Source organism: Contarinia nasturtii, unplaced genomic scaffold (genome assembly GCF_009176525.2).
Source record: "Contarinia nasturtii isolate CC-2019 unplaced genomic scaffold, AAFC_CNas_1.1 Cnas_scaffold_187, whole genome shotgun sequence".
Taxonomy (NCBI): domain Eukaryota; kingdom Metazoa; phylum Arthropoda; class Insecta; order Diptera; family Cecidomyiidae; genus Contarinia; species Contarinia nasturtii.
In genome coordinates this window covers 6,124,319-6,152,298 of record NW_022197544.1, presented here as the reverse complement: position 1 = coordinate 6,152,298, position 27,980 = coordinate 6,124,319, and the positions used below count along the sequence as shown (strand labels likewise).

The following is a 27,980-nucleotide window of genomic DNA, read 5'->3' as shown; positions in this document are numbered from 1 at the left end:
GAGAGAGAGAGAGAGAGAGAGAGAGAGAGAGAGAGAGAGAGAGAGAGACAGAGAAGGGGGAGGTTGTGCAAGAGAAAGAGTCATTGGAATAAAAACATCCACCAAATGAACAACATGCCATCGAATGAATCATACGTTTATTGTGATTAACGTTAGAACACATCAATGTGCTGTGCACCAACAAGCAAGTGGGTGGCAGAGTAAGACTCCCCAAGTGCTCGTATATAAAAATTGCCAGATAAATGTCTACGATCAGAATACACTGCAGATTTAGTCAATATAACTTATGAGCATTTGTCAAATGGTGTTGTAATTATCGCCGTTACTACCTGTTTCGTGACATGAAAATAGTTACAATAATTCAATCGAACTCATAGATCTTTGCTTCAGATCATTTGTCACATTGCAAAATGAAAAGCACATGAGATTTAAATTCGAAAAACTTTTTCCACCGGCGCCTACATCAAAATAACAACAAAAGCAGCGATTAGATGTAAAAAAAAGGTGTGCAGCTTCCAATAACCCACGACCAATAATTGCCATCAAACCAATAAGTTTTCATTTAATTTTATATGATATTCTCTCGCTTAGTCTCCCAACGTAAAGTCTTCAATAAGAGTAAGAGATTTTGTGCATGAATTTTGTCCGAAAAATAAAGAGTCAATTCATGGAAGATATGCCAAATAGTACAAACAATATACGCACACGTACATGCTCATAACGAAGTTGCAAAGTTAGTGGATGGAATTTAAGTTTTATTATGCAAACGATAAAATGTAATTATTGCTCTCAATGGTGATATTACATGTCCAAAAATGTACCGCTAAATTATTTTCAACTACACATCCACATTTTTCGGTAGGTTACATGTAAAAGAGCAAATCGAAATGATTGCATTCACACCATGCATTCATTGAATATTTACTAATATTATACTTTCTTTCTTTTTTCACGTTGGATCTTAAATGGAAATTTGATTCAATGATTTGATTTATGTATCTATAGGAAGTTTGTTTAACTAGTTTTAAACTGAAAAAAAAACCACCAAATGAATGGGTTACAAATGGAATCGGACATAAATAATTGAATTGTAGAATATTCAATGCGAATGACTTAAGAGATCATAATGATCCTAATCTAGGTGGACCAAAGAAATTCCAATTGTGTATTCCGATAGACTCGCGTACTTTTACAACATAACAGTGTGCTGTTGTTGTTGTTTTTATTGTTTTCCACTTTTACGTCGCATCGATGGCCCTTCGTCTCTTTTATTCGAATAAATATTTACCTCAAATGTCGCCTTGTGCAAAATTTCGTCTCAATGGTATCGTTTCAAATGCTACTGAAAGAGAGATATACGTATATATGCATTGCGAATACCATTCACCTATATACAATATCGAACACATTTCAGGCGCTAACTCGCACCACACACATCCACCATCAATGCAAACACATAGACACATTGCATATGCTATACTATACAACGTGAAATATTCCAACATATTTAGATTTGGTCCTGTGCGCTATATCTATGTATAATAATATGATTCGTTTTATTATTACATATTATTATTTTTTTTTTCTCTGTTCCATGTTTAAAGCTCCCAAGTGCACGTTTCGCACTCGAGAGTGGTACACTTATTCTGTAAAGAAATAAATAAACAAATAAAAATATAGCTGAGGCGCTGAGAAGAAGTAAAGCTCTATATTCGAACATGACCAGTGTATGAAAAAAGAAAAAAAAAAACACCATCATATCGTTTCACACACACTCGCATACACGCGTGCAATATAAAAACAATGTAGACATTAATTTAATAAAAGTATTTTTTAAACAAATATTCATATTAAAAACTCTGTTGATCGCGATATTGAACGGAGTCACCCACTCCTTGTTCTATTGTTACTGATATTGTATAATCATTCTATTATAGATGATCAGGACATAATGTCTGCTAACGGTGCGACGATCGTGGACACAATAAATAATTCAACCCAAAATTTTCTTCTGGAAAATGGTGAGTAAATTTATGATTATTTCCTCGAATATGATGTTGTGCAAAAAAAAAAACAGCTATAGCATCAATTCCACTGTGTGATATTAACCGGAAACCATTCCACAAGGTGCTAAAATGGAACATACACTAATTTTGTTTTGATTCGAAAGACCAAAAAATTAATTCGGTTTTTGACAAAAACAAAAAAAATGTGATCGAAAAGTTCGATTGTTGTGGTGTTGGTGCTGCTATTGGTTCGAAACACATTATTCACAAATTGGGGCAAAGTTCTAACGCACTGTCTATTCATGCAATAAATGTGTTGCGGCACAGAGTCGTCGAGATGTGGCACAGGGAGCCATGTAACATTGGAGTAAAAACACATTTCAAATATCCATTGGGAATATAGAAGCGTCTCCTTGGTTACTGTCGTCCCATGGGAATTTAATACACTACATATATACACTAAAAACCATTGCATTTTCCAGCATGTGTGTTGATTGTATGAATAAAACGAACTCAAAACTATAAATTTTCCGTATTTTTCACATCAATTTTTGTCATAATTTTCAGTTTTGATACGGTTTTTCTCATTTAACTATTTGTTCATTCAACCATGTTTAAAAATGAAATTTTCTGGATGATACAAACTTTCATAGGCTCAACATACTATAGAAGTACAAAAACAAGCACACATACGGGGAATAAATGTTCAAACAATACAAGAGAGATGCAAGAGTCATCTATTAATTTCAATACCGTTTTTAAATGCATAATTTTATTACTGCCTGAATTGGCTACGCATTAATCGACTTGAACTTAAAAAAAACTCAATAAGAAAATTGTTATGCACTGCTTGTAGACACTTCTGTAGAAGAGCTACCGAAGAAAATGGTATCAAGGTTATGCCTTACATACTAAAATTAATTGATAGTTGTCTTTAATTTCAAGAAATTGAAACTTCGATCAATGTCAAAATGGTCTATCAATATATGCAATCATTTCCAAGAAGCTAAAACTATCAATGTAAATCGATTGTGAGCACATGCAGATACACAGATAAACCCATACACACACACACACACACACTATAAAACAAGAGTGTAACCCTCTGCAAATAGAAAGCAATTGTTAATAATTAGCATTCATGTTGCTGTCATTTCACTTGACATGTCCACAGGGATTATCACTGAACCTAAATGTGTTTGCTGCTTGTCTGCAACTCCATTCCTTATTCGGTGAGCACATATAAGCGTGTGCTTGATTTTTTTTCTGCACTTCAAGTGGAAATCTGGCCAATTCAGTATATGAGCAACACTTTGTATACAACAAAAAAAAATCATATTTTTTTTCTTCTTCTCGTTTTCAGCGTTCAGAGGATTTGATTCTCGTATGAACTTTTTTTTCCCCCAAATGTGAAGTTGAGAGCCGAAATGAAATCGGACTTTTTAACTTTGGATTAGCTTATGTTTTGACGTGCATATGCGAGATTATTGTTCTTTTCTGAATGGAAAACATTCGTGTATCTCCACTGTGATTTTTTTTTCACTTTTATATGGATTTTTTTTCGTTGATAAGATAAATTAATTATATTTAACCCGGCACGTGCGTCGAAAAAAACTCGAAAATTCATTAGTTGTTCTTCACATGGATGGTGTCATAATATTACAACTTTTCGTCATTTCGCATTTTTAAAGTGACTTATTTTAATACAGATTATATATTACTCCATATCGAGTGTGTTGGTCCCACTATGTTTTCTTTTTCGAACAATTTAAATTTATCAATTGTTTTAGACTGTATAAGTGAGTTCTTGGAATCGCATTTATGACTCAAATAGATGAAATGGGTTAAAAACCATCATAGAACATACCATTGTTTTATCGAATGAATTATTTATATCATTTTAGGCACCGAAAGAATTCCAGATGAACTTCTTAATGACAAAGAAAATGATTACGGCAAAATATTCAAAAAATACTTAGAAGACACAGATAGTATGAGCTTCAACATAGATTCACAAGCAAATGCTACGAAAATTGAGAATCCGGAATGTGGCACATTTCAAACCACCATGAATGGTTTCAATGATGAAGTCGAAATGAATAGCAATAACAACAGCGATGAGAGCAACGACAGTGACGAAATAAGCTATAGTTTTTACTCAGGTAAGATGATTTAAATAGTTGGACTTTTGGATGCGATTCATTCCATGTTCGAAGAATACAAATATTATTCTATCCAAACTGACAATAATTTTTTTTATAATTTAAAGAATTTTGGCATATTTCGCTGCCAATTTGATTTTTTGAAAAAATAATAATATACATTCACATATTATGGTGGGTATTAGTTTATTTAAAAGTTATAAAGTATTTTCGCGAGCGTGCAATGACAGCATATATAATCAAACAGGTGCAGTGCTTTCCTTTTGTTTGTCTTATTCGGTGAAAATGTATTGCACCGAATCGAAATCAGAGCAAGATGTGTTTTATTTATCGAAAACAGTTTACTTCATTAAAATAGTGTGTTTAAATACGGGGTTGTACGAAATCTAAACCCTTTAATTTTTAATAGAAATGATTGGATGGAAATGTTTTTGTAATGTGGTCGAAAAAACTTGCTCGTTTTTTTTTTCTCGTCGAAACCATTCCGTCAAATATCTTCATCAAAAAGTGTATGGAATTGAATGTTCGGTGCTCAAATATAAAACCAGTACCTTACGCTGCTGCTGAGAATATGGGAAATTCAATGTCCATCAAAAATAATGCATTTCAATACCTCAAAACGAGTAAGCACAGTCATAAGCGAAATCAGATCAGTTAGTTACCATTTAAATATTTATGTTCACCCCAAAATGTTTAGCTGTGCCTTTTTAACTTTTTGGCATTCAACATTTAAGCCCCCTTTCGTTTCGTTTTGACTTTTAAAGCATTGATTAGATGACACATTCGGTGCCGTTCGGTGCAGGTAATGTAAAAACGAGATAACTTGATTTTTGTGACAGCAAAACGGCTACCACCAATGTTTTTCAAGAGATTGAGTGATGTGACACTTCCTCTCTGCGGTATTTAAAACTAATTATTTATTTATGCTCACTTGGAGACTCTATCATACCCACGCATATAATCTATGTTTTATGATTCATTTGAATTGGAAGGGTTCCGACTTGTTCCATAATGGAAATAAAAGAGAATTAATTGCTGATGATGCTGATGTTTGTGTTGTGTGTTGGGATGCGGTGGTGGTAGGCTGATGTGGTTCTTGTATTGTTATTATTGTCTCGATTGTTTTTTTTTCTCTCGTGAATTTTCAATTTTCGGAAATTGATAATTGCGCGCCATTAGATAATTTATGAGATTGCGTGCGAGAATAAATTAATTCGGTAAAAAGAAATCGACGAAGACATTCGGTTGTTCTACGGTTGAATATCTTAAAAGAATAATTTCAGTGTGAAAAGGATTCGGATCACTGTTTGGTCTAAATCACTTCGACTTTTGAATTTAACCAACTTTAAATCTAAGTAAATTGGCCTGGTTTTGTTCGAATATTTTGTGATTTTTGTTGTGTGTCTTTTTTTTGTCTTGTCTTGGGTTTGTTTTCTCTTGCATTCTCCGTCTGAAATGAAACTTCTGATGTGTGTATGCTTCGTGGCACATGGTACATCGAAAGAGCTCTTTGTTTTATTTAATATTCAGTGGAGAAATTTATCCATGTAGGAGTCGAACCATTTGCACATCGCAAAGCTTTTTCAACATTTGACACAATGCCATTTAGGCATAAAACATTGAAGATTTTAACACAAAATAAATAGTAAAACCCATTCCGGTGGATTCTATTCAGGATGCATAAGCGTACGTTCACTGTGCATGTGTGTGTGTTTGTGCCAGTTACCAGTGATTTTGAGTTTGTTCACACATTTTGTTGTTGTTGCCACATTTTTGGTCGGCGATTTTAGTGTACAAAGTACAAACATGTATATATATTTTTTTTTTGTGTGCCATTGTTTGTTGTACGCATTTTCAAGACGGCAGTTGGCAAAGAGAATCTTTGAGAGACGTAGCCAAGTTCCGGACATCAGATAAATTAAAAATAAATTTATAATGTCTACCGTATTATTCTGTGAATTTGAAACTATCCAAAAACGGCGAATGTGTACAGGAACACCCTCAACCGTAGTACCGCAAATAATTTGAAATGTATATTGTATTGGTATCACACACATTCGCTATGAATTTGACTCTGACATCTTGATATTCATTTGAAAATAAACTGTGAAATGCAATCACGATTCATACGAAAATATCGCGGACATTATTCGCCGCAGACCTCTTCAATATGCAAAATGAAATGAAAAATTAAGGAAATCCACTGGCATGGGTATCGTTGAGTCGCGTTCGCTCATTCTGGAATTTACTGTGTACTACAGTGTGTAGACAATTTATAGGGTAATACCTCCAATTTTGAAGGTGATGTGAATTCCCTTTTGAGAATTGTTCAGTTTTTTCTTCAATCATACCCTTTTATATTGGTTAGTTCTGTTTGAATTCAATGCACAGCAATAATTCGCTAATTTCTTTATTAATTTGCACGATAATGTTCCGCCTAAATAAACGTAAACGCCGTACAGCTTGAAAATTAATAGAAAGAAAATCTACTAAATAGAGTTGTAAAGAGAATTGGTATTGGACCAAAATCGATTATTCATTTATATTTACATGTTTGGCAACAAATGTTAGATTTGTTTTTCATTTAGAATGAATTACACATGATTAATATCGACTTTACCTTACCCTTCAATCAAAACGAAAGATCTATTTGGTCTTGCGAGCAAAAGAAATTTGAATGAATTTAACACAGCACAGCAAAGAATAAAACTCAAACTTACGACGAAAGAGAGATCCATATGAGCACAAACGTATTGCACTTGATCGGTATATGGAGAGTCTTTACAAGTGGCCACGACACTCTTGGGTACCTTTTTGCTTTAATCATGGGAGCTATTTCAATACGGCCTAACTATCCTCAAACCAATCATAATGTCGAAAATATATATACATGCACCACAACAAAGAATTGTGTTGTACTCTCTTCAATTGTAGACGTTCAACTTCCTTTCATTCGACGCTTTTTTTATGTGTTCTTCTTGTCCGTTTCTTCTCGTCGTCGTCGTTACACTCTGCCATTTCCAGTGATTTTCATATACTTAATTTAACACATTGAAGAAATAAATTTCAATGCAATGTGAAATGAAAACAGAAAAAAACAACAACAACAACAACGAACACCAACGAATGTTTTTAGCCTTTTTGGACATCTTGAATTTCCAACCACCGTTCAAGCGAGATATTACACCTGTGTAGTTTCACACAGAATGTGTGCGTGTGTTGAAATCACCGTCTTTTAATTTCGGTGCGGTTGGTGACAAAACCAACATTGTTTCAGCATTGATTACAAAACGTATCAGTCGAAAACTATTTAAACAATACGCCATTGTAAAGCAATCTCCCAAAAATACAAGTTCAAACGATGCTCACGGGACGTTTTTAAAATCGCTCTGTTTTTTTTTTCTTTCTTGGATTGTTTCGATCCAATCGCATTATCGTCGTCAGTTGAATAAAACTCTGGCTATTCTACCGGCAACACAACATGTATACATCACATACCTTTTATAGATGTTTATCAGACAATGCGTTTTCTTCGTATATGTGAATGTGAGAATATTTGATGGAATCGTCTTCTGCTTTAGCTTTAATCAAGCGATTACATCTGCGCTACCATCGAAGACCACCATTCAAGGCGCGAAATAATTAGCGTTCGATTCACTCACAATATTTTATTTATGAGAAACTATTCATTTGGCAAGTACCAAAGAAACACTTTCTGTCATTGCTGTCAACTTGGATGGGTTCATGTGAGTGGTTCGCATTCATTTGGGACTCGTTGTTGTTCAATATCATAATCATATCATTTGTATGTTTGGTCAGCGAATCATCTATGCGAATCATTTTGTCATAAACGAAAATTATATTGCAATATTGCAATAAAACCAAAAGGTTGTGCCCGCCATTTTTCGGTTCGCGCATTTTTCTTGCACTTGTATCGTCGAATATGTTTTTATTGTTTTCATGTTTTTATGTTTATGCAGCAATGTTGATTTAGGCGTTTTGCTCATAAATCATAAAATCATAGTGAAGAATTCTATTCACAATTTGTACTTGCACGTTCAAGATTCCAACTTTTATCATATCAAATCGACAATAAAGCCGATATTCGGCATGACATTTTATTGAGCCAAACGAAAAAAAAAAATGCATACGAAACAATAATAATTTAAGTATGGCCGACACATAAAACTGTAACATAAATTTAGTATTCGTGATTTGTGTATAAATGTTGACATTTTTTTTTCTTTTCTTTTCATTTCAAAAAAGTATCAAAATAAAAGAAAATCATATTTTCAATTTCTAATGGAGTTTGAAACACTGAAAATTTATTAAAATTATTTGGAATGCATTTGAAATTTGCCGACTTTGACAACTATATTTAATTTATACCCTACAGATATATTTCATATGTATATTGAAGCCTGTTATTCATTTTATACGATTTAAAATGAAATAAAGAAAATAAAACCGTTTGGCAAAAAAGAAAAAGGAAAGCAAGTTTTAAAGTCAAATGAAATTTTTTTGTCTCAAAGTTGACTAGTTTAATGTCACATTTTTAGGACATTAAAATGATTTACAAAATAATAATAAAATGGAGCTCTAATATTGATTGACATTAGTTAAATCAGTACGCGCTTACTAATTTACTACAACAAAATATTGTTTAGTGCTATTTGCTCTGCTAAAGAAAACTATTTGGTTTAGTCGTTCTTAATAAGCCCGTATTATTTTCTTTGCTGTTTAGTATAAATTGGTGGCAGTATCTGATCGAAGAAAATGCACACTAGTACACATAAATCGCAATGTTTTATTAATCATTTTACTTGATTTATAATAAAAAATGCGTCAAATTTGAATGGGGAGATATTAATCCAAATTAATGTTCTAAAAAAATAGCTGTAATACCTTCTACTTATCACCTTGTTGTGCGGAAAAACACTTATAAATCAATCACAATCCATTTAAGGTAGTAGAATAAAAGGGAATAAGGATTTATGATTGTAATGTTCGCAATTTTTTGTTGTTGTTATTTAAATGTCCCATATAATTATGAAGTACAGAGGAAATTTCAAAGATAACGAATCATTTGTTTGAATGTAAAAAAAGAATGTGAGGCCCAGAAAAAGTGTTCCAGTGTGAAACAATAGTCTTGAGATAGAGAGGTTCTTGACTGGATTTCATAAGATATACTCAACTTTGAACGAAAACCGTTTGGTGAGACAATGTTTTCCATGCGTCCGAACAAAAGAACTTTAGAGTGTTTGTAATATCAGAACCAAAATAAAAGTTTATTTCAACAGAATTGTCGTTTGTTTGTTTTTGCATTGTTCTTCGACCATTTTTTTTTGCTCTCTTCATCTTCATCGGGTGATTTCGTAAATCGTTCATGGAAGAAAAAAAAATGTAGAAATATCTGAATATATACCGTTTGACTCTCTTTTTTTCTCGCTTCTCTGAATGAAAAGAAAACAAAATGTGTGAAGTTATTTTAAACTTGCATCACAAAAATGAAATAGTGATAAAGAAATAAAGCAAAACAAAATGCATATTCGGACCGTGGAATTTGTATGTTCGTTGATTCAACTCTTTTTTCCTCTCTGTCCTTTTTGGAGAATGTTATGACATTTTGTGATTTATACACTTACTTTGCAAACAGACGCATACACTCGGTGTACTTGTTTGAGATGTTGGTTTTTGTTTTCATTTTTGTATTGTTTTCGATGGTAGACTATTATTGGACCCAAGATTGCTTCATAATCCAAGTTAACGCAAGAAAAAAAAAAACATTCATCAAATGACTGCTGATCTTGTAGTTTACGAACTCAATATTCAGGATCTTGAGACATCTTTTTATTGCAGGAAACATTATTTCTTACGTTTCGGTGGCGTGAAATGTGCAGCAACTTTACGCATCCTTGATACGTGAAATATAATACAATATTTTTGTGTTGGATGCGATGAAGTTTGTTTCAGCCACTTTTCTTCATTTATATGATGATGATGATGTGTGTGTGTGTGTAAGCTTATGTGGACAAGGAACTCTCCTTACATTATCCATGTAATTTACTACGTCAATCATCCCCATTGTTGCAATCACGATACAAAATATACGTAACGACAATACTCCGTGACTGAATATCATGTGTAACTGTTAAAAAAGGGGGCGATGCGATTTGCCCTTGTCAAGGATAAAATAATATTCATTTAAATGAATTAGATTTTGCCGCCAACATTCACTCTAAAATGCACTATAAATTATTGATTCTAAATAGCATAAATGTGACATCCCTCCCACAATATTTATTCCATTTGTTTCACTTACGATTGTAAAAACCTTCGATACCACACCAAAAACCATCGAATTCATGCTATTAGAATTAGGCCAACGGTTCTTAAAACAAACTCATATGGGCCATTATTGAAACAACTCCTTACAATACCGGAATCACGGCCAATAAATAAATGTTGCGGACAATTCAAATATATATACATATACACGATATCAAACCTTTTGCCAATTGATAATACAAATAGATCCCATTATTAAAGACTTCCAGTTGAAATCGTCTAAAGTATAAACCTTCCTATTGCTATTCACAAACATGAAATTATAATTGCTTTTGAAATGAATATTTTCTCAATGAAATTCGAGTTTACATTAAAAACAATCTCTCTCATCGTTTGGGTTGAAATTAATTCTGATGAACAGTAAATATGTTTTGACCATTTCAATTGAAATATTTCCACTTTGGCGCGTTATTCATATAAATGAATGAATTAAAATCAAAGATTTTAACTTATTTTGATGTAAAGATTAATCGTCTGAACTAACGAGCGATTTTTTTTTTGTCAAATCTTGATTGATACTTAATACCTCTTAAACAAATCTATGAAAGAGTGCACCTATCAAAGTGGAAAATAATCTTCATTAAAATACAAAAAAGTTCTTAAAAGAACAAAACAAATTTATCGGTAAGGTTGAGAGCAAATTATTTTTTCAGTCTATTCGTACTTCATATAGATGATATATGATATTTTTATGGAGATATATATAAAAAAAGAAATGTGAATTGTACGCCATGCTATTGCTTTTGTCTTAAATGCCAACACACGTACACATATTTAATTTCGCAGTGAACCCACTCCACATGAAGATTTTTGTGAATTTAATGGGCGCGCAGATTATGCCTATATATTTCGAGATAATTTTTTTCGATTCAAAAGACGGGTCTTAAATAATAGAAATCGCCGACAATTTAAGAGAGAAGAAAAAAAATAATGCCAGAAAAAAATGCACGTTCAACAATCACAGCAAGATTCAGTGAAAAATACAATTTGATGAAGAGAAGCAAAAAAGACCTCAAATTGAACTAGCTGTGGTAAAATTGTTTTCATAAAACAAACCGCCTTTTTTATTTTTATGTAATCAAGCGATTGTTAGACGCTTTGTTTTGTGTCTCTCTCTCTCGGTATAATTTTACACAAATTCATATATTTCATCATTTGTCTGCAAGTAAAATAAAACAAACAAACAAACAAAAAAGATCAGTATCGCAATCTAAGCACAATAATCGCGGTAAAAAGTTGTTAAAAAAAACAGTAGTCCATGAAACACGCGTCTGTGATAGAAAAATAATTTTGAAGATGATATACATTTTAAAATAGTTTCACCATCGCAACGAAATTTTTGGTATATACACCATGTGCCATTCAAAGATTCTCTTCAATAAAATGCTCAGGTTTTATGTTTGACAGTTTTTTTTTATTTGAATACATTTTCGTCATTTTACGCGCACATTGGGTTACATTTGTACTTGAAACGCATTTTTATTGCTTAATTGAAATATCTGACGAAAAAACAAAACAAACTACTGTTTTTTTTACGATAACATTCTTTGTTTTCTTCTTATCAAATCATACAAAATTCGATGAATAGAAATTAATAATTTTTGGTCGCAGTCAGGTTGATTATTGCCAAACTGTGTGTTTTTTTTTGTCTTTAACCTTGTAATTTGAGAACTTGTGAATTAGTTACGAAATTGCTACTGTAGATCTGTATCAAATCAAATTTTCAACCGTTTCTCGTTGACACAATCAAAAACGTTGAGTACAGTGTAGAAAATGTGTTAAATTTTGTAGAAAAAGCGCCGATTAATTGTTTGATGCTCCCGAAATGTTTCGGAGAAATATAGTCTAAAGTAAATCTTATAAAAAATCATGCCGCTGATGTTTGTGGTTAGGAAAACAATAGCATTGATATAGAGGCCGGTTGTCGCGTTTACCCATAAAAATGTACAAATAGAGAGGTAATAAAGTGCTAGTAAAATGTTAACTATAGATTTAATAACACAATGTCGGCAATGTACATTATCTCAGCATTTACGTTAGAAAAGGACAAACAAATAACGTTAGCATCAAGTAGTGAACATGTTAAGCATTCATAATTACAGTGAGTTTCTTAAAATTCATCATTTGTGAATGTTACATTTTGTCATTGAGACTTATTTCTCTTTTTTTTCTCGTTTAAAAATGCCAACGGATGAGTTTTAATTGAATTTTTCTTGTTTATTCATATTTGCAGAGTATCATTTTCATTCGATATGCTTGAATGGATTTTACAAATCACCTAAATCTTCAAGTAAGAATACACAAACATAGATTTAAACACGTCGATCGAAATAAATAATCGGTAGTTTGGTAAATACTAAATAGTTATAAATAGCATGGAAATGCGGTGGCAATTCCAGAACTAGAACCAATCACACAAGGAGTTTAAACCGAATAATCCTTTCACCTGGGCTCCCATACAAAATTACAACTCAATTTCGATATGTATACGATTTTATACAATGTTATTTATTCGAATGCGCTTCCGCAGAATCGATATTACACACTTAAAACCACATTTTCATGCATGAATTGCATATTATTTAGCTAAGTTTCATTCTCGTCTTCTTCTTATTCATCGCTTTACAGTTGAGAATAAAAAAAATCTACACCTGAATTTGGTTAAATCGGAAAATCAACACTTGCCATACTTCTTATTTCGTTTCGGAATGACTTTAAATAGGCACCTGTCCATTGTTCATTTCTTCGGTTCGATTATCGTACAAAACAGTACGATTTACGATCGATCATACAATGGTAATGGTCTTCAATGGTGCGCCAAAACCAAGCAATAAGTCGAATAAAACGAGAAATAAACTTAACATACACACATTTTGTTGGTTAATTTCTAAAGAAATTAACGTAATTTGATTCGGTGCAGATGAGAAGAGGCCAGAGAAAAAAAAGGTTCAAAATATTTACGGAAAATTGTTTCAATTGAAATCAGAACAAGCGTACGAGTTTGAAACTTCCACCCGTTATAACAACAAGTACAAACAAGTTTCATATAGATGCGCGCTATCAAATTTGGATTCGAACAGCGTAACGATTAAAATACAGACATATGGAAACAATTTCGACGCCGGTAGAAATGTTCAACTCTTGGTGAAATGTAAATACAAATGCACAAAGCCTGAAGTCTATAATGACTATAATCCAATTTGAAGAGACCCGATTGGAGTTAAATTCAACAATTCAATGTAATATCATCATTTTCGTAACTATTTCGGATTCACTCAAGTCCCATCGATTATAACAAAGTGTTTTGAATTATATGGAAATATAAAACAAAGTTCACAAAAGCAGACTACATCATCATGTAGAATGTAAAAAGTTCTTTTTTTGACATAAAAAATGGCACGCTTCACTAATTACTAAGAAGTCAATCAAAATCTCCCTAACATTTTAGAATGTATGAGGGAAAATGAGTGTTGTTATTCGTCTTAAGACGAATTTAAGAAAATAAACAAAACCATAAAGGAAGATTCAAGATCGTGTAAATTGACTTCTCACTTCATTACGTCACAGTATTTTAATGGTTGTTTTTTTTGTTGTTGTTGAAGGAAACAATCAAATGAAACTTGCAAATGGTATTATTCTTACCTACTTCATCTTTTGAAAGGTCATTCAAGCAATTTTTAGCAAGAAAAACACCGAACTACTACAAAAAATTACATAATATTGCATCTAGTTCTCTCTTTTTTGTGTGTGTCAAAGGCGTACTTTTCAGTTGACATTTGAGAATTCAACGCGCTAACATGAGTTCACAACAACGATAATTAAATGTCTCAAAAGTGTGTTTCGCTCCATCCCAATTCTCCTGTATTCGTTCGAAAATCCATGCACAAGCAGAAAAAGAAGAAAAAAACGGCACCGTTCTAAACAATTAACGTACGCTTACAGTGCATGCGCTACTGGAATCAAAGTGGCTGTAAAACCAAATTGAAGTGAATAAGTCTTAAATCATTTCTCGGTAAATAAGAAAACATTTTCCTGTTTATATAGATGTTGAATATAGAAACATTGGGAGCACGTGTCCAATTCCCAAATTTCCGAGAATGTGCATAATATATTTTTTTATGTACATGAAATATGTATGATGAATACGTGCGTTTCGGCGTGTGTGGTTGAAAATAGCACATTGTCATTATTATCAGGTATAAAACAATGGAATTTTATTAGCGTACAACCTTAATCCACAACTTTATTCGAGGCAATCGTTGGATATCTCAATTTTCCCTTCATTCATGAAAGGTGTTGTTGTTCGTTGAAGGTGTTTCACATTCGATTGAAAATTCCCACAACTCATTCCGAACAGAGGTAGAAATGAATCACATCAATTTCACGCCTCTGCCAAATTAGCTACTGGTAATTACACGCATTTTACTTGAATCTTTCAACTATAAACTTGTGAAAGTTGCTTTGGTAACTTATATACGATTCAACAGTGTTTTTAACCAAATCCAACCGATTTATTTTTTCAACATTTTCGAATGGATCTATGCGCTACGTAACTTACACATTTCAAATATCAATATTCACTCACAGTTTGGTGAATGTCATTTAAAAAGAGGTTTTTCAAAAGAACTATTCAAACATTTATATCAGAAGTAGACAAAATACTGAGCAATTTGTTTATTTATTGCGAAAATACAGAGAAATTTGGTAGTTTATTTTACTAGAGCCAATCGTCACAGGTTGATCGAGTTATGTTTTTTCGAAAGAGCATCTCAAGAGCCATAAGCAGAGCAATTCAAGACAAAATCATTGGACGGACCAGGATAAACTAGGTTCAAAGTTGATGGCTTATATCCTGCTTGAGTTATGCGTGTCACAAACAAACAAACAAACCAAAAACGCTTTTAAAGCTTGATGATACATCAAGTACTACCAGAGATGCGGTTATCATTGTAGCAATCTTATTGTAATTTCCATAGTTATTAACCATACCAACAATGATAAATTTTATTCAAATAAATATTGAAGCTAAATTCCAAAGTAAAATTTGACTGTATAGAATAGATCAAGTGAAAATTCATAAAAATGGATAATGACAATTGAACTGAGGTATCAACTCATTTTAAATAGCAAAGTTTATTCATGGGTTTGTCATCAAAATTATTTCGTTTATTTATCAAACATTGAATAGATTTTAACTTAAAATGAAGTACAACTATATTTTCCTGACTTCAAACAGTCACAATCTGCATAGCTATTGCTTTTGCGAAACAAAATATTGAAAATCATTGATTGTGGCTAAAATTAATTATATCACAAAATACCCTATGTGACGTTATGCACAATTTGTCTTTCAAATATACATTTATGTGTGTGCCGATATTTTGTGCACTGCACACATAATATCAAAATTCAAAAATCATTTGAAATTTGAATAAAGAACGTAGTACATTGGACATTCAAAGTGTTGAATTTTGTGTGAATGCTTTTTCCCGCGCGCATAAAATTTTAAATGGATTTTCAGCACTTCAACCCCATCCTCGGTGTCACCGAAAATTTACACGTATGATAAATTAACGGATAAAACAACGTCATTTGGCATTATTTGGTACTCGAAAACTGTTGATGCAAGTGGAACCGAATGAATGCAGCCGAAATAGAGATGGATTAAATAATGATATTCGTATAGCATACTGCAAACTGTTTTATGGTGATGTTCATTGGCACTCTATGGATCTCTTTTCAGTATGTGAATTTCAACGGTGTTCGTATGCATGTGGCCGGTCCCTGTACCACTTAAAAAGTGGTGCGATTCAATATCTACTAAAAGCACTATTCATGTATTTGTCTCGGTTCGGCTACTGAAATTAAGAGTGACGTTTTTAAAATGTGTTGGTCTGTTCGACCTTTTGTTTTGCCTTGTTTGTGTGTGTGTGAGTGTCTTTTTTTGGTCTTCAGTCTCTTTTATTTGCTGTGAACATAGGCGAGAGATAGCATTTCAACAAATGTTTGCCAACTTTGATTGTTGTGCATTTATCCCGTTATTTTTTTTTTTTGTTTGTTTAAATTTGAATGTGAGTGACGCCAACGATTCGTCCGCATTCGTTCATAATGTATGTAGATTTACTTGAATTTGTGCATAAATATTTCATGTTTTTGAGTAATGTATTCGATAGAGGTAGAGAGTTTTTGTGAATATATCTGTGTGTGTCACACGCGAAGTGATCCACCTAACACATTTTCTCCATAACAATCAATCCATTTTGGACTACGGTCATGCAAAATACCATTGTTAATGTCATCCACAGATTGATGAACGTTTTCTTGCGTGGAAGCTTTGACATAAAATGGTGCAAATCGAAAGAAAATTTTCTTTGACACACGGTTGTGACAAGCAAATCACACGACATAATTTAATCGCCTCTAAATTATTTATAAAAAAAAATTCCATGAAAATAGTACGTACGAAGGACACAGTGAAAAAAAATGTGGATCTCTCGTTCTCTCTAATGATAAATTTAGCACCATTTTTTGGTAATTTTTAATCAGAGTTATATTGATTTTGATCAAAATTGAGAGAAATGACTATTTTCAATAAATTAATCCAAATTGAAATCTCAAAAATGTACATCAATCGTCAATTTGACAACATGAAACATTTTCGAACAAAGTAACCGGATATTTATGTAATGTCTGTTTTTAAACAAAAGCACCGAAACCAATTCGGTTGCCGGTCTAATCGGTGTGCCATGAAGTGGTAGAGAGCGAGAGCGAGAGAACAAAAGTGATGTACCTTAACAAAAGAAGAGATCGTCCACAACCGAAAAAAGGCGCACAAAAGATAATCAAACAAATAAATTAGAGCAGATTTATTTGTGTATTTGCCCTCAATTCTGAAATTGAAATAGAGCTTCCGTTAGATAGCGTGACTTTTGCCCTATTCAACATTTTATATAAGTGAAAAAGGATCTAAATCGCGAAACATTTCCAAAAGAAAAACTGTCGAAGAAAGATGGCAAAACAATGTTCGTTCACAAATTTTCACTGAACCGTTTGCAACCATTTCAACGTCCCAATTAAAAATCAATGCAAAACCACATACACATACAACCGCACACCAAAACCACAGCGATATTATCAACAACATCCGATTATGAGATACGTAATGAACAAACACAAAATAAATGTCTATATCTTATAAGTGGAACATGTATCAATTTAATGCTGGGGTTATTTTATAAGTGAAATGAATATTGAATTCATTTACACTTGTCAAATTTATTCAAAATTTTTGGGCCAATAAAAAAAATTTCATCGAGCACACACACCCACACAAACAGATAAACAAAAAATGGAAACTTAAATTCTCTGAAAATACCATATCATGAGAATTAACACTGTACCCATTTTACCCAATCTCGCCTCATGAACCTTTCAACAAATACAACGCTCACCACGATTCCATCAAATATTCTATCAATTAATAACCGAACAACATTCAAATCCAAAAACATTTATTCGGCACAAAATGTCAACGAATCTGTAGGTTTTTTTAACACATCGTGCCATTTGAGAGAAAAAGCAACGGTGCTTATTGTCGGTATATTTTTTTTTGTTATTTTCTATAGCAGCCAGCATAAACAAATATAGAGTTTTTCCAACCAATCTGATGATAGCCGCATGATACAGTGGCTAAAGCTCCGCCTCCGAAAGAGGAGTGGTAACAACAGCGCGCACTGTTAAAGTTGTTAATTTTATATTGTACAGTGCGCTGTTCAATGTGCATTATACACAGAACCAATAATCTAATGCCTTTTGACAATCACAAACATTTTTGGTGCCTTTTTATATTTTTTTAAAAAGATATCACTTCATGATTTTCTATATTGATATTTTTCTCCTGTATTCCAGTTTTAATTTAATAGTAGATAAGAATATCCAATCATTAATGTATAAATGTTTATAAAAGTCTATGCAATACTTAATATTATTTAACGAAATGTAATTTGTGGTATTTTGAAAAACTTACCAACGAACATTTTGGTGACATTTACTACGTACAATTGGTTTTAATGAATGAAAGACGACTTTGTTTGGAATTTTTGGATAAATTTTGTTTTCTTTACGAAACTTCGGCACGATCTCCGTTCACCCATTAAACTGAAATGTATGGGTATGACACGATGACGTTCATTTGAAGGCGATGTGCTTGAATTTTTAAATAGTTTGTAATATTAATGTTACAATTCATGCAAACTAAACGAGCTAAAATTCAAAACAAGTCTTTTGTTAATCTTATTGAAGATTATGCGTGTCTTATGTCCAATTCGTTGATCAAATGTTACCCTATTTCAAGTGATATATTCTTTCATTGTCCACCTATTGTTATTGTGGAGATAACAGCAGCTCCTATAAGACCATTGCATTTCAAACGAATCACTAATGCTTACCGTTGTCCGCGCTACTGTTTGAATATGCCTACCGCTTTGAAGATACCACCATACATACGAATCTATGATGCAGAGCAGTGCTCATGTGTAACGCTTTACGGTAGCAGTCAAAGCGTAAAATGTGAAGCCAGATTCTTTTCTCCGTATGTATAACACGTTTATTAGTATATAGAAAGGCGCCAGCGTCCCAGTAGAGTCAGTCACACTTTGGTGTTCGCGCGTTCAACATTAGTTTTTTTTCCTTTCTTATTTCACCTTCTTCCTTCAACAGAATTATATGTATATATTCACATCTATTATGATGAATGTGCTTTGATACTTGGTGATCACTTATTGATTGTTTTTTTTTTTAAATAGTTTGTTAAAATTTGTTATGCGCTGATATCGTTACATTTCACTGCGATTTATTTATTATTTTGAATTTGTGACCAAAAAAAGAAAACTTTTGAACTACGTACATTGTTTAAACTATCCGGTGAGACCAGCCCACAAAAGTTGAATGCAAATACGAAATTTTGTGCATTTGATCGATAAAGTGATAGTGATTGTGATTTGAACTATTTTTTTTTTTTTTGAAATTAATTAACACAGTGATTGATGATACAATACAATTTTAATGACAAACAAAAGTAAGGTGATCACACACTTATTATGGCTTTAAAAATGCTTTACCGTGGTCCGAGCTCACGACTTGAAACACTTATTGAAAAAATTCAACAGAACAAAGACAGCAGCCCAGGTACGAAGTTTGAATATTTCTTATAAGCACAGCACAACATTAATTACCACTTGACTTGTGAAATGTTGATAAAGGAATAGATAAATTGACATTTACAACCATTACAATAACAATTTGTGGAATTTATTTAAAACCAATTGATAAGTATTTTAGCGAAATTGTTTGAATATTAGATTTGGTTAGTACATGAGTGAAAATTAAAGTGTTTGTTAGTGAGCCACACCTGTACTGAAACACATGAAATTATGTTCCTGTTTCACTTCACAACAAATCACTGTACATCAAATCACTCTACAAAACATTTACATGAATTTATATAGTGTAGAACAGATACTTTGCTTTATCTTAAAAGGAAATCCTTGCAAAAAAAAAAAACATTCCACCGCATCAAGTATCGCACAGGTGAAAGTGGAAAACGCGAAATGAAATAACTAATAAACGGTCAGCCAATTCTTGGCGGTGTTGAATGAATAAATTCTGATTCATAATATGCACACAGATTTTTTGAGCAACATTTTTAAAAGATTTTTTATGTAGTTGATAAAATATCGTCAAAATGACAATTTTTGGGTAAACTTTTTTACATGTTTATACATTTTTCACACATAAAGTGCAATTCAAGAATAAAAGTGAATCACATTAAATGAAAGAAAAACAGGGAAAAGAAAAAGAATTCAATGAAATTCTTGTGTAGAACTATCCTGATGACAAGTTTTCAAGAAACCAAAATGCAGAATCAAATATTCACTATCTATATGAGCGAAATAATGATTTGATGCAAAATTCGGCCGATAAATTTGTCTGTATTACACCTTAAAAAATGAAGAGCAATTAAATTAAAATGCGATCTATGCGTATCTATATGAATTTTTCTCAAACTCGTACAACAAGATAAAAGAATGTTCTTAAGATATTCAAGTGAGAACGTATTATTATTGTTCTATGTATTTTCGCTTTATCCTAAAAAAAGAGAATATTTCACAATAATTGACTTCATTTTATTTTAAAGTTCACTTGATTTCTGGCTGAATCGTACTCTATAAAGTATTTTCGATATAAATCGATGTTGGTCGTATATCTTTTTGAATTCAAAACTTAAAAGTCGACAAGATTCCACTTAAAGAAAAGAGTCACCAAGATAAATTCAAGCATAAATGTTCGGTGTGAAAATGATACGAAATCGTAGTAAAAAAAATGTAATGTATCAGTCAATGTTTTCAATTTCGCACTTAGTTTTCTCATCTTCTTTTTTCAAATGTTTCACCGCATAGAATTCACGAAGTTTGATTGAATACAATTTACGGCCTAATTGAATATATCCTGAAACGCCTATGCTTCCATTCAGAAGAATGTATTCATCTTAATTTAGTTTCAGTTTTTATGATCGCATTTCTCGTGTATGCGATCATGCTCCTCTGCTATTAAATTCAATTAAAACAAAGGAAAGAACGGTAGATCGCATCATTAAATTAAAGCCTAGAATCAACTTGCATGCAACGCCACTATTCATTTATGTTTTGTGTGTGTGGCAAATGTAGGTAATGCTTCCGAAATGATATGGTGCTATGATCAAATGGTTTTTACACCCGAACGTTAGTAGCGTTGTTAAGAATATAGAATAGAGACTTGCATTGAAACGCAGATTTAATTGTCACTTCTGTGGCACATAGGAAGTTGACTTAATTAGTGTTATTGGACGCTGCTTTATTAGAGCAATCACGCGAAATGGAGGCGCATATTAATTGGTGGTAATATGAATATCGTAGTAATTCCAACGAAAATTCGTCAACAATAAACACGAGCAATGAACAAACAAAAGATGACTCAAAAGATTGACAGTCGGACGTTCTATTTTTTTTCATTCAGAACACATTTTAATAATTAATCCACCGAATCAATTTCTTTGTGGTTTTTTCTATTTATAAGGGCACAAACAAAGATGTTTTCATTGAACATTAATTCATTTGAATTCTAAACTATAAAAAAATTAGAAGATTGATGAATTTGGTTTTTCAAATACTTTTAATTCAATTTAAAATTAATCAAATTAAAAAAAAAAATGCCATTCGAACCAAATCCGAATGAGTCGATTTCGAAATGTTGGCATCGCGCTTCCGCCACCAATCCTTTTCAGATCTTGCATAGAGAAAATAAAACGATATATAACATTTAACTAAATGAACAATTGTGCACGCGACAATTTAACTTGCTGTTTTATTTGTGATAATTTTATTCACCCACTTTCAAACTTCAAATCGAGATTAAGGCATGATATAATTTGAAACGGAAGAAAATATTGAAACAAAAGTTACTCTCTCAAATATTTTGTGTAAACCAGCATATATAAAATTTATACACATTCAACATTTGTTTTCCGTTTGCATTCCACTTTAACGTCCGATATCCAAAGAAGAGCCATTCCATGGATTGCGATGTATTCACACTGTAATCTCTATTGATGACAATATATATATATTTTTTTCCTTCATCTTCTTGTATTTATCACCGGTTGCTTATTAAGAATTGGCCATTGCGTCCTATGATAGGAGCGGTTTGAATGATATGACCGGCAAGTGCGCGTACATTTAATATTGTAATTGTCTTAATTGCTAAATGACGAATACTTCATTCCGTTTACCGCAATAGGCACAATTAATACATATTTCATTGTAAAACACATAACTTACATACTCTATTAATTGTAAACAACTACAAAAGCGGTTTTAGACAATTGTTGTTGACTTGCTACTGTTAATTTGTATTGGGGTGGCAATCGATTCAAGTTTTTCTATAAAAGAAACATTTCACTCAATTCACGTTGCAATCGGTGTTAAGTAAGGTGTAGCAAACGATCAACGATAACAACAAACTGAACATAAATCAATACACTATCACAATGTGTCCATACCATATGCAATGAATCGAAAATCCAATGCATCGTTGTCTTAAAGAAACTGAAATATATACAAAATTGGTATGACACAGTTGACACTTTATTTCCGAAGTTAATATGTATAAATATTCAATATTTTCCAAAAGGAAAAATGGATTTGTCAGTGAATTTGACAATCGAATTTCATGATATTCATTCGAATTTTATGGATTAAACTGATTTTCATTGGAATAAGTTCTGCATGAGCGAAAAAAGTGTTCACATCTCACTTCTTCGAAAATATCTTTCTTTCGTCATTTTGATTCAGTTAAAAAAAGGTTGACAAAAAATCGGATCACAAATCGAGTGAATGAAAAGCATTATGTAGTACTATATCATTGATTCATTAGCTTCTTCAAGTCAAGACGAGTTTTTTCTCTTCTATTTTTGCTTATATATATAAATGCTGTGTTATTTTTATTCTCGTTTTGGTTTTGGCACTTTTTGCTCAGCGAAAATTGTGATTGATGAAAAATAATATATTTTGTTGTCTGGTCGAATTTCATTTATTCTCATTATTCGTGGCATCATCACATTTGGGGGATTATAGTATATGTTTTTTTTTGTTTAAATTTGTTCCATTTTTTATTCTAACCAGAAGAAGAATACACATATGCGAATAAAAAAACAAAAACAGAGAGCAGAAACGATTTCGGTGTGCACCATTTGCGTTAAATTGGCAAATGTAGACACACCGGATCAAGTATAACAATTTTCAAGAAGAGGGTAGAATCACACACCGCAAATGAAATGAAATTTATGATGGGGTAACCCTTAAAAGCGAGCACATTATCAATTTACAAATGTTCGCACTTTTATTCCAATACGCCATACATGCATTAGATGCCACAAGCGCATAACGCATTGATTTAAGAGTGAAATATGTACATCAATAGCAAAATGAATGTGAATTGCTAAATGAGATCATAATCATTTCAGCCATATATATATTGATGGATACGTTGAATTTATTTGAATGTGAATATATTTGTGAAATCCGCTTTTTTACCAATCGAACATTTTAAGGATTTGGTTTTTCAAATTTTTGACACACTCACGAGAGATTTCCATTTCCAATTTCCATTCCAATTCATTGTTTTATGTATTTTTTTAGATTTAAGTGTAAATTGTATCTTCCTTAACTCAAATGATTCTTCATTTGTACTCTTTTCCCTACATTTTTTTTGTTTACGACAGTAGATATTGACTCATCAAATACATCACCAAGCTATTCACCATCACTTCCTGACATGGCATCAACTCCAAATTTCGAAGTGGATAATATTCTTAGCATTAATAACAATAATAAAATCACAGCGAAACAACATCAACAACAGCATCATAGTGAGTACACTTCTTTCGAGAACGGCGGCATAAATGAGAACATATTACCCGAATCGAATGAAAAGCATGGCGAAGAAATAGCACCAACATTGAAAGATGCTCAACGTTTGTCGTCTGAAGCAGGGGTTGCCTACGCGCCGATTAACAACACTTTTAAACCATCGTCAAAAATACATAGCAAACAACCAACGATGACAGCAACTAAGAGCAAAGGGGAAGGTAGCCGACTTGCAAAATATGGTAAAATTAATGGAACAACACCACAATTACCGTCAAACGCGACTAATAATAACGTCGAAGGCTCTTATCATTGTCAATTTTGTGATAAATCGTTTCCACGCCTGGGATATCTTAAAAAACACGAACAGGTGAGTGAGTAATGAACTCATTGCATGCAGATCAAAACGTCTAGCTCTTAAAATGTTTTAAGCTTTTTATTATTAACCCGAAACGTACTGAGCGGTTTTCATTGAATTAAAAAAAAATATATATTTTTTTTAAAATTAACTTTTTGGTTTGAAAAGATTTCACTTTTCATGTTCTATTGACAAAATTGAAAACATTATCGCTTAGCTTTTGAATAAACCATCTGGTCAAAAAAATACCCGAAAACTACAAAGTAAATCGCGTATAGATTTGCGTATCACATTTATTTGTTTGTCAGGTTATTATTATGTATTTTTTACTCTATGGCATACTTTTCTGGAAATTGAGTTCAAAAAACCGAAAAAAATAATAATAAACGCATCCTCAATCTTTAAAAATCGTTATCACATATGACCGTCAATCAATCAATGAGCCCAAATCCTGTATTCATATGGTGACCGTCGGAAGATTCGGGTTAAAAAGAGAGACAATATTTCAATGGCAAAATTGCGTTAAAACAAAAGTGTGTATTGAATGTGAGAAAATACTAAATGAATTTATGTTGAAAAATTAAAATTTAAGAATCTAAATGGGTTTGAAAACATTCGCCCCGACGCTTGGCGCGACCTCGTAAAAACGTACGTTTTAGTTTATTTTGATGGTTAGGCGCTGTGCAAACATTGAAATTTCCTTGTCGCGGCGATCCGCACACGAAAAAAAACACAACCAACATTTATCAAACGTACAAAATCTCATCAAGCGCGTCATTATCGTCATCTACACATCAAACGTGAATAATGGAATGATGCATATATGCAGTAGCTTTATTATTTAACGATATCTTACAAAATGTGAATTTAAACAAGACAAAGACTTACAGAACGATTTATTATGTATTTTGGTCACATATCGTTCTCTTTTTTTCCATTTCGGCGTTTTTTTTTAGTTTTTGTTTTTTATTTTATTTTTCGCTTTCAACACACAGATCGGTGCGATCAAAAATCGTTTGTGTTACGTTTTATGGTCGGAGCGCAATAGCAGACCAAAACAAAAGAAGAAGACCGTTCGACATATATGTTTTCTGCTTCACACTTGTACTTATTCGATTATACCTGGCATTCGAATTGATTATATACGTTCATATGTTTGCATGTTTGCACGTTTGAATAAATACTCAAACTGTTGCTTATTTTGTTGCAGAAAAAGAGAGGAAGGAGGAGGAGGAGGGGAGGAAACCCTGAGGAAAACGTCGATCATATTCACATAAATGATAATAATTTGATATGACAATCAACGCACACTATTTGTGTGATGATAAAACAATACATAGTGCCAAACATTCAACATTTTGTTGATGCATTTGCGTGTATAATGTCACGTGAACAACTCATCGATGAATTTGACATTCTCGTAAATCAACAGAGTTCTATGTACTTTTGTGCTCATACATTTTATCATCGCCAAATTAAATTGAACAGAAACTCAAACTTGCCACATAAAGTGTTGAATAAAAATATAAAAAAAGCAACAAGATACAAACACTGAGCTCCGAGCACAAGATGAAAAAAAAAACGAACGAACAAGTAATAATATATGAGAGTCGTCATTTTCTTGCCCTAGAAGGTGATATCAAGACAAATTCCACACAAAAAATTCTGCAAATAAATGAATAATTTTGAAATACAGAATGGGTGTTTGGAGCGCACATCATCTTCACTCATCTGTGCATTGACTTTTTTTTTCGAAACATCATTCTTGAATTTTTCACGCATATAAAAGACTTGACAAAAGGGACATTCTTTGCGTGTTTTTGTTTATCTTTTCTTTTTGTCACAACAGAAAACTTAGAACAGGTGGAATATTAATGAAAATTTCGATTTGGTTAATTATTTTTTATCGATATAGAAAACTATGAGATGAATTTGGAAATAATACCGAAAATTTATCTGTGATGCCATTTCGTCAAAGAAATGGACAATATTCAACCACGTTGTAGGGTGGAGCGAATGCATTGCTTTCGTTCATCCTGAAACAGTCTCAAAAAATCTATTTGGAATTAATTAAATTGACTCAAACAGAACTAAATAGAAAGAAAAACGAGAATTGGTGGAATTATTGACTGATTTTTCTCTTGTTCAATTGTGGAATTAGAAAAATTGGTTTTTGGTATTGTTTTTCATCTTTTTGTAGGAATAAAGAGTATACACCAAGTAAAGTTACAAAATTAGTCAATTTTCTCTTTTTACTAGAATCTTAAGAGCATCGTCAACAAATCTACCAACAATTCCAATCGTTGAACTTCCAACAATTCCGCGGTACACCTTCTTTTAAACTGAAGTACACTTTTGGATGATTCGTGTTAGTCCCAAGTTTAAAATGCGACATGATCGGAATTTTAAATTACCAATATTTGAGTTTGAGTTTACTTAGAAAAGTTTATCACTAACTTTGTAAAATTAAGGAATAGCTCTTTTAAACTACTTCAACTCCAAACTATTTCATCCATATTGATATTTAATTGATTAAACTGATGTTACAAACTCTCAGGCCATCGAATTCATGAATAACGGCCAAGTGAAAATTTGGTGAGATCTAATTTCACCTGTTCAGCATATGTTCATTAAGCATTCTGTACACAATTTCAATGCCAGTCAAGAGTTCTAAGCAAATTAGATTCACGTCAATAAAACAAAAAACGACCAACTCAAAAACGTACCACTCTATTAAATTCACTTCGAATCAAGTCACATAAAAAAGTATTGCATATTCTGTGTTAGTGGCGAGAGTCAAGATGTATCGATATCGTTTACAATAATATCAAGAAATAACTTGTGCAAATCGTTTGCGATAAAAGAAATATCAATGCAATAAAAGAATTCAATAATTATCTGTGTTGCAGATCTTAAATCAAAAGAACGATTCAAGAAGAGAGAGAAAAAATGGTAGATAAATGCCGTTGCATGAAGTGAAACGATGTGCACCACAACAATTAGTGCATTTTTTCTCTCTCGTTTCATTATCATTAACCACACTAGTATATCGTATGCGATGATATGTTCAGAGTTGTATACTGTTAATTCTTTTGTCGTGTTTCCTTCAGCGCCTTCTTTCCACACATCAACTGATTTTTTGATATTTATTTATTGTTTTTAATTGTTTTAGAAGTTGAATTGTTCAATGTGTAGACAAAAACGTGCGAAGAGACGTTAGGTTTTACGCACGTTTTCAATGGAATAATATATCCAAACGAACAAAAAAAAAAAACACACGAAAGAGACACATTTTCAAGAAAAAGGTAACGTATTTTGTCCGGTTGTGAAATATAATATGCGGTTGTTTCAATTGAGGTGTCGCACGGTTTCATCTTCAGATTTCATTGAATTTATTTCATAAGAGCCAAATTGAAGCTGCGCAATGCTCATTTTTTTTCGCGCGGCGTCCTGCTTGTTTCACTTAATTTTTGGCCGAGGCCATTGTTTTATCTTGTATCAACATGTTTGTTATGCATCATGTATAACAACTATTTTTGTTATTTGAACGTTATAATCGGGTATTTGTGTGTGCATATATTTTTTTAAAATAGCTTTATGACCTGTAGCAGGCTGTAAATTAAATTACAAAAAATGAATATGAAAA

The 27,980-nt window shown here is 32.4% G+C and overlaps 1 protein-coding gene across 3 annotated transcripts in view; it reads left to right on the top strand.

Moving 5' to 3' along the window:
- Window positions 1-4,063: 4,063 nt before the first annotated feature.
- Window positions 4,064-27,980, top strand: part of LOC116352263 (zinc finger protein 423 homolog) — a 29,283-nt gene continuing 5,366 nt past the window's right edge. Inside the window, exons 1-2 of one of the 3 annotated variants that reach the window (XM_031784728.1) lie at window positions 4,064-4,168; window positions 23,835-24,346. In XM_031784728.1, the coding sequence (XP_031640588.1) occupies window positions 4,075-4,168; window positions 23,835-24,346 (606 nt within the window). In that variant the 5' untranslated portion in view covers window positions 4,064-4,074. Of the gene's footprint in view, window positions 4,169-19,545; window positions 19,703-23,831; window positions 24,347-27,980 lie in introns of those variants that run through there. The other 2 variants (XM_031784730.1, XM_031784729.1) reach the window with 2 other exon arrangements.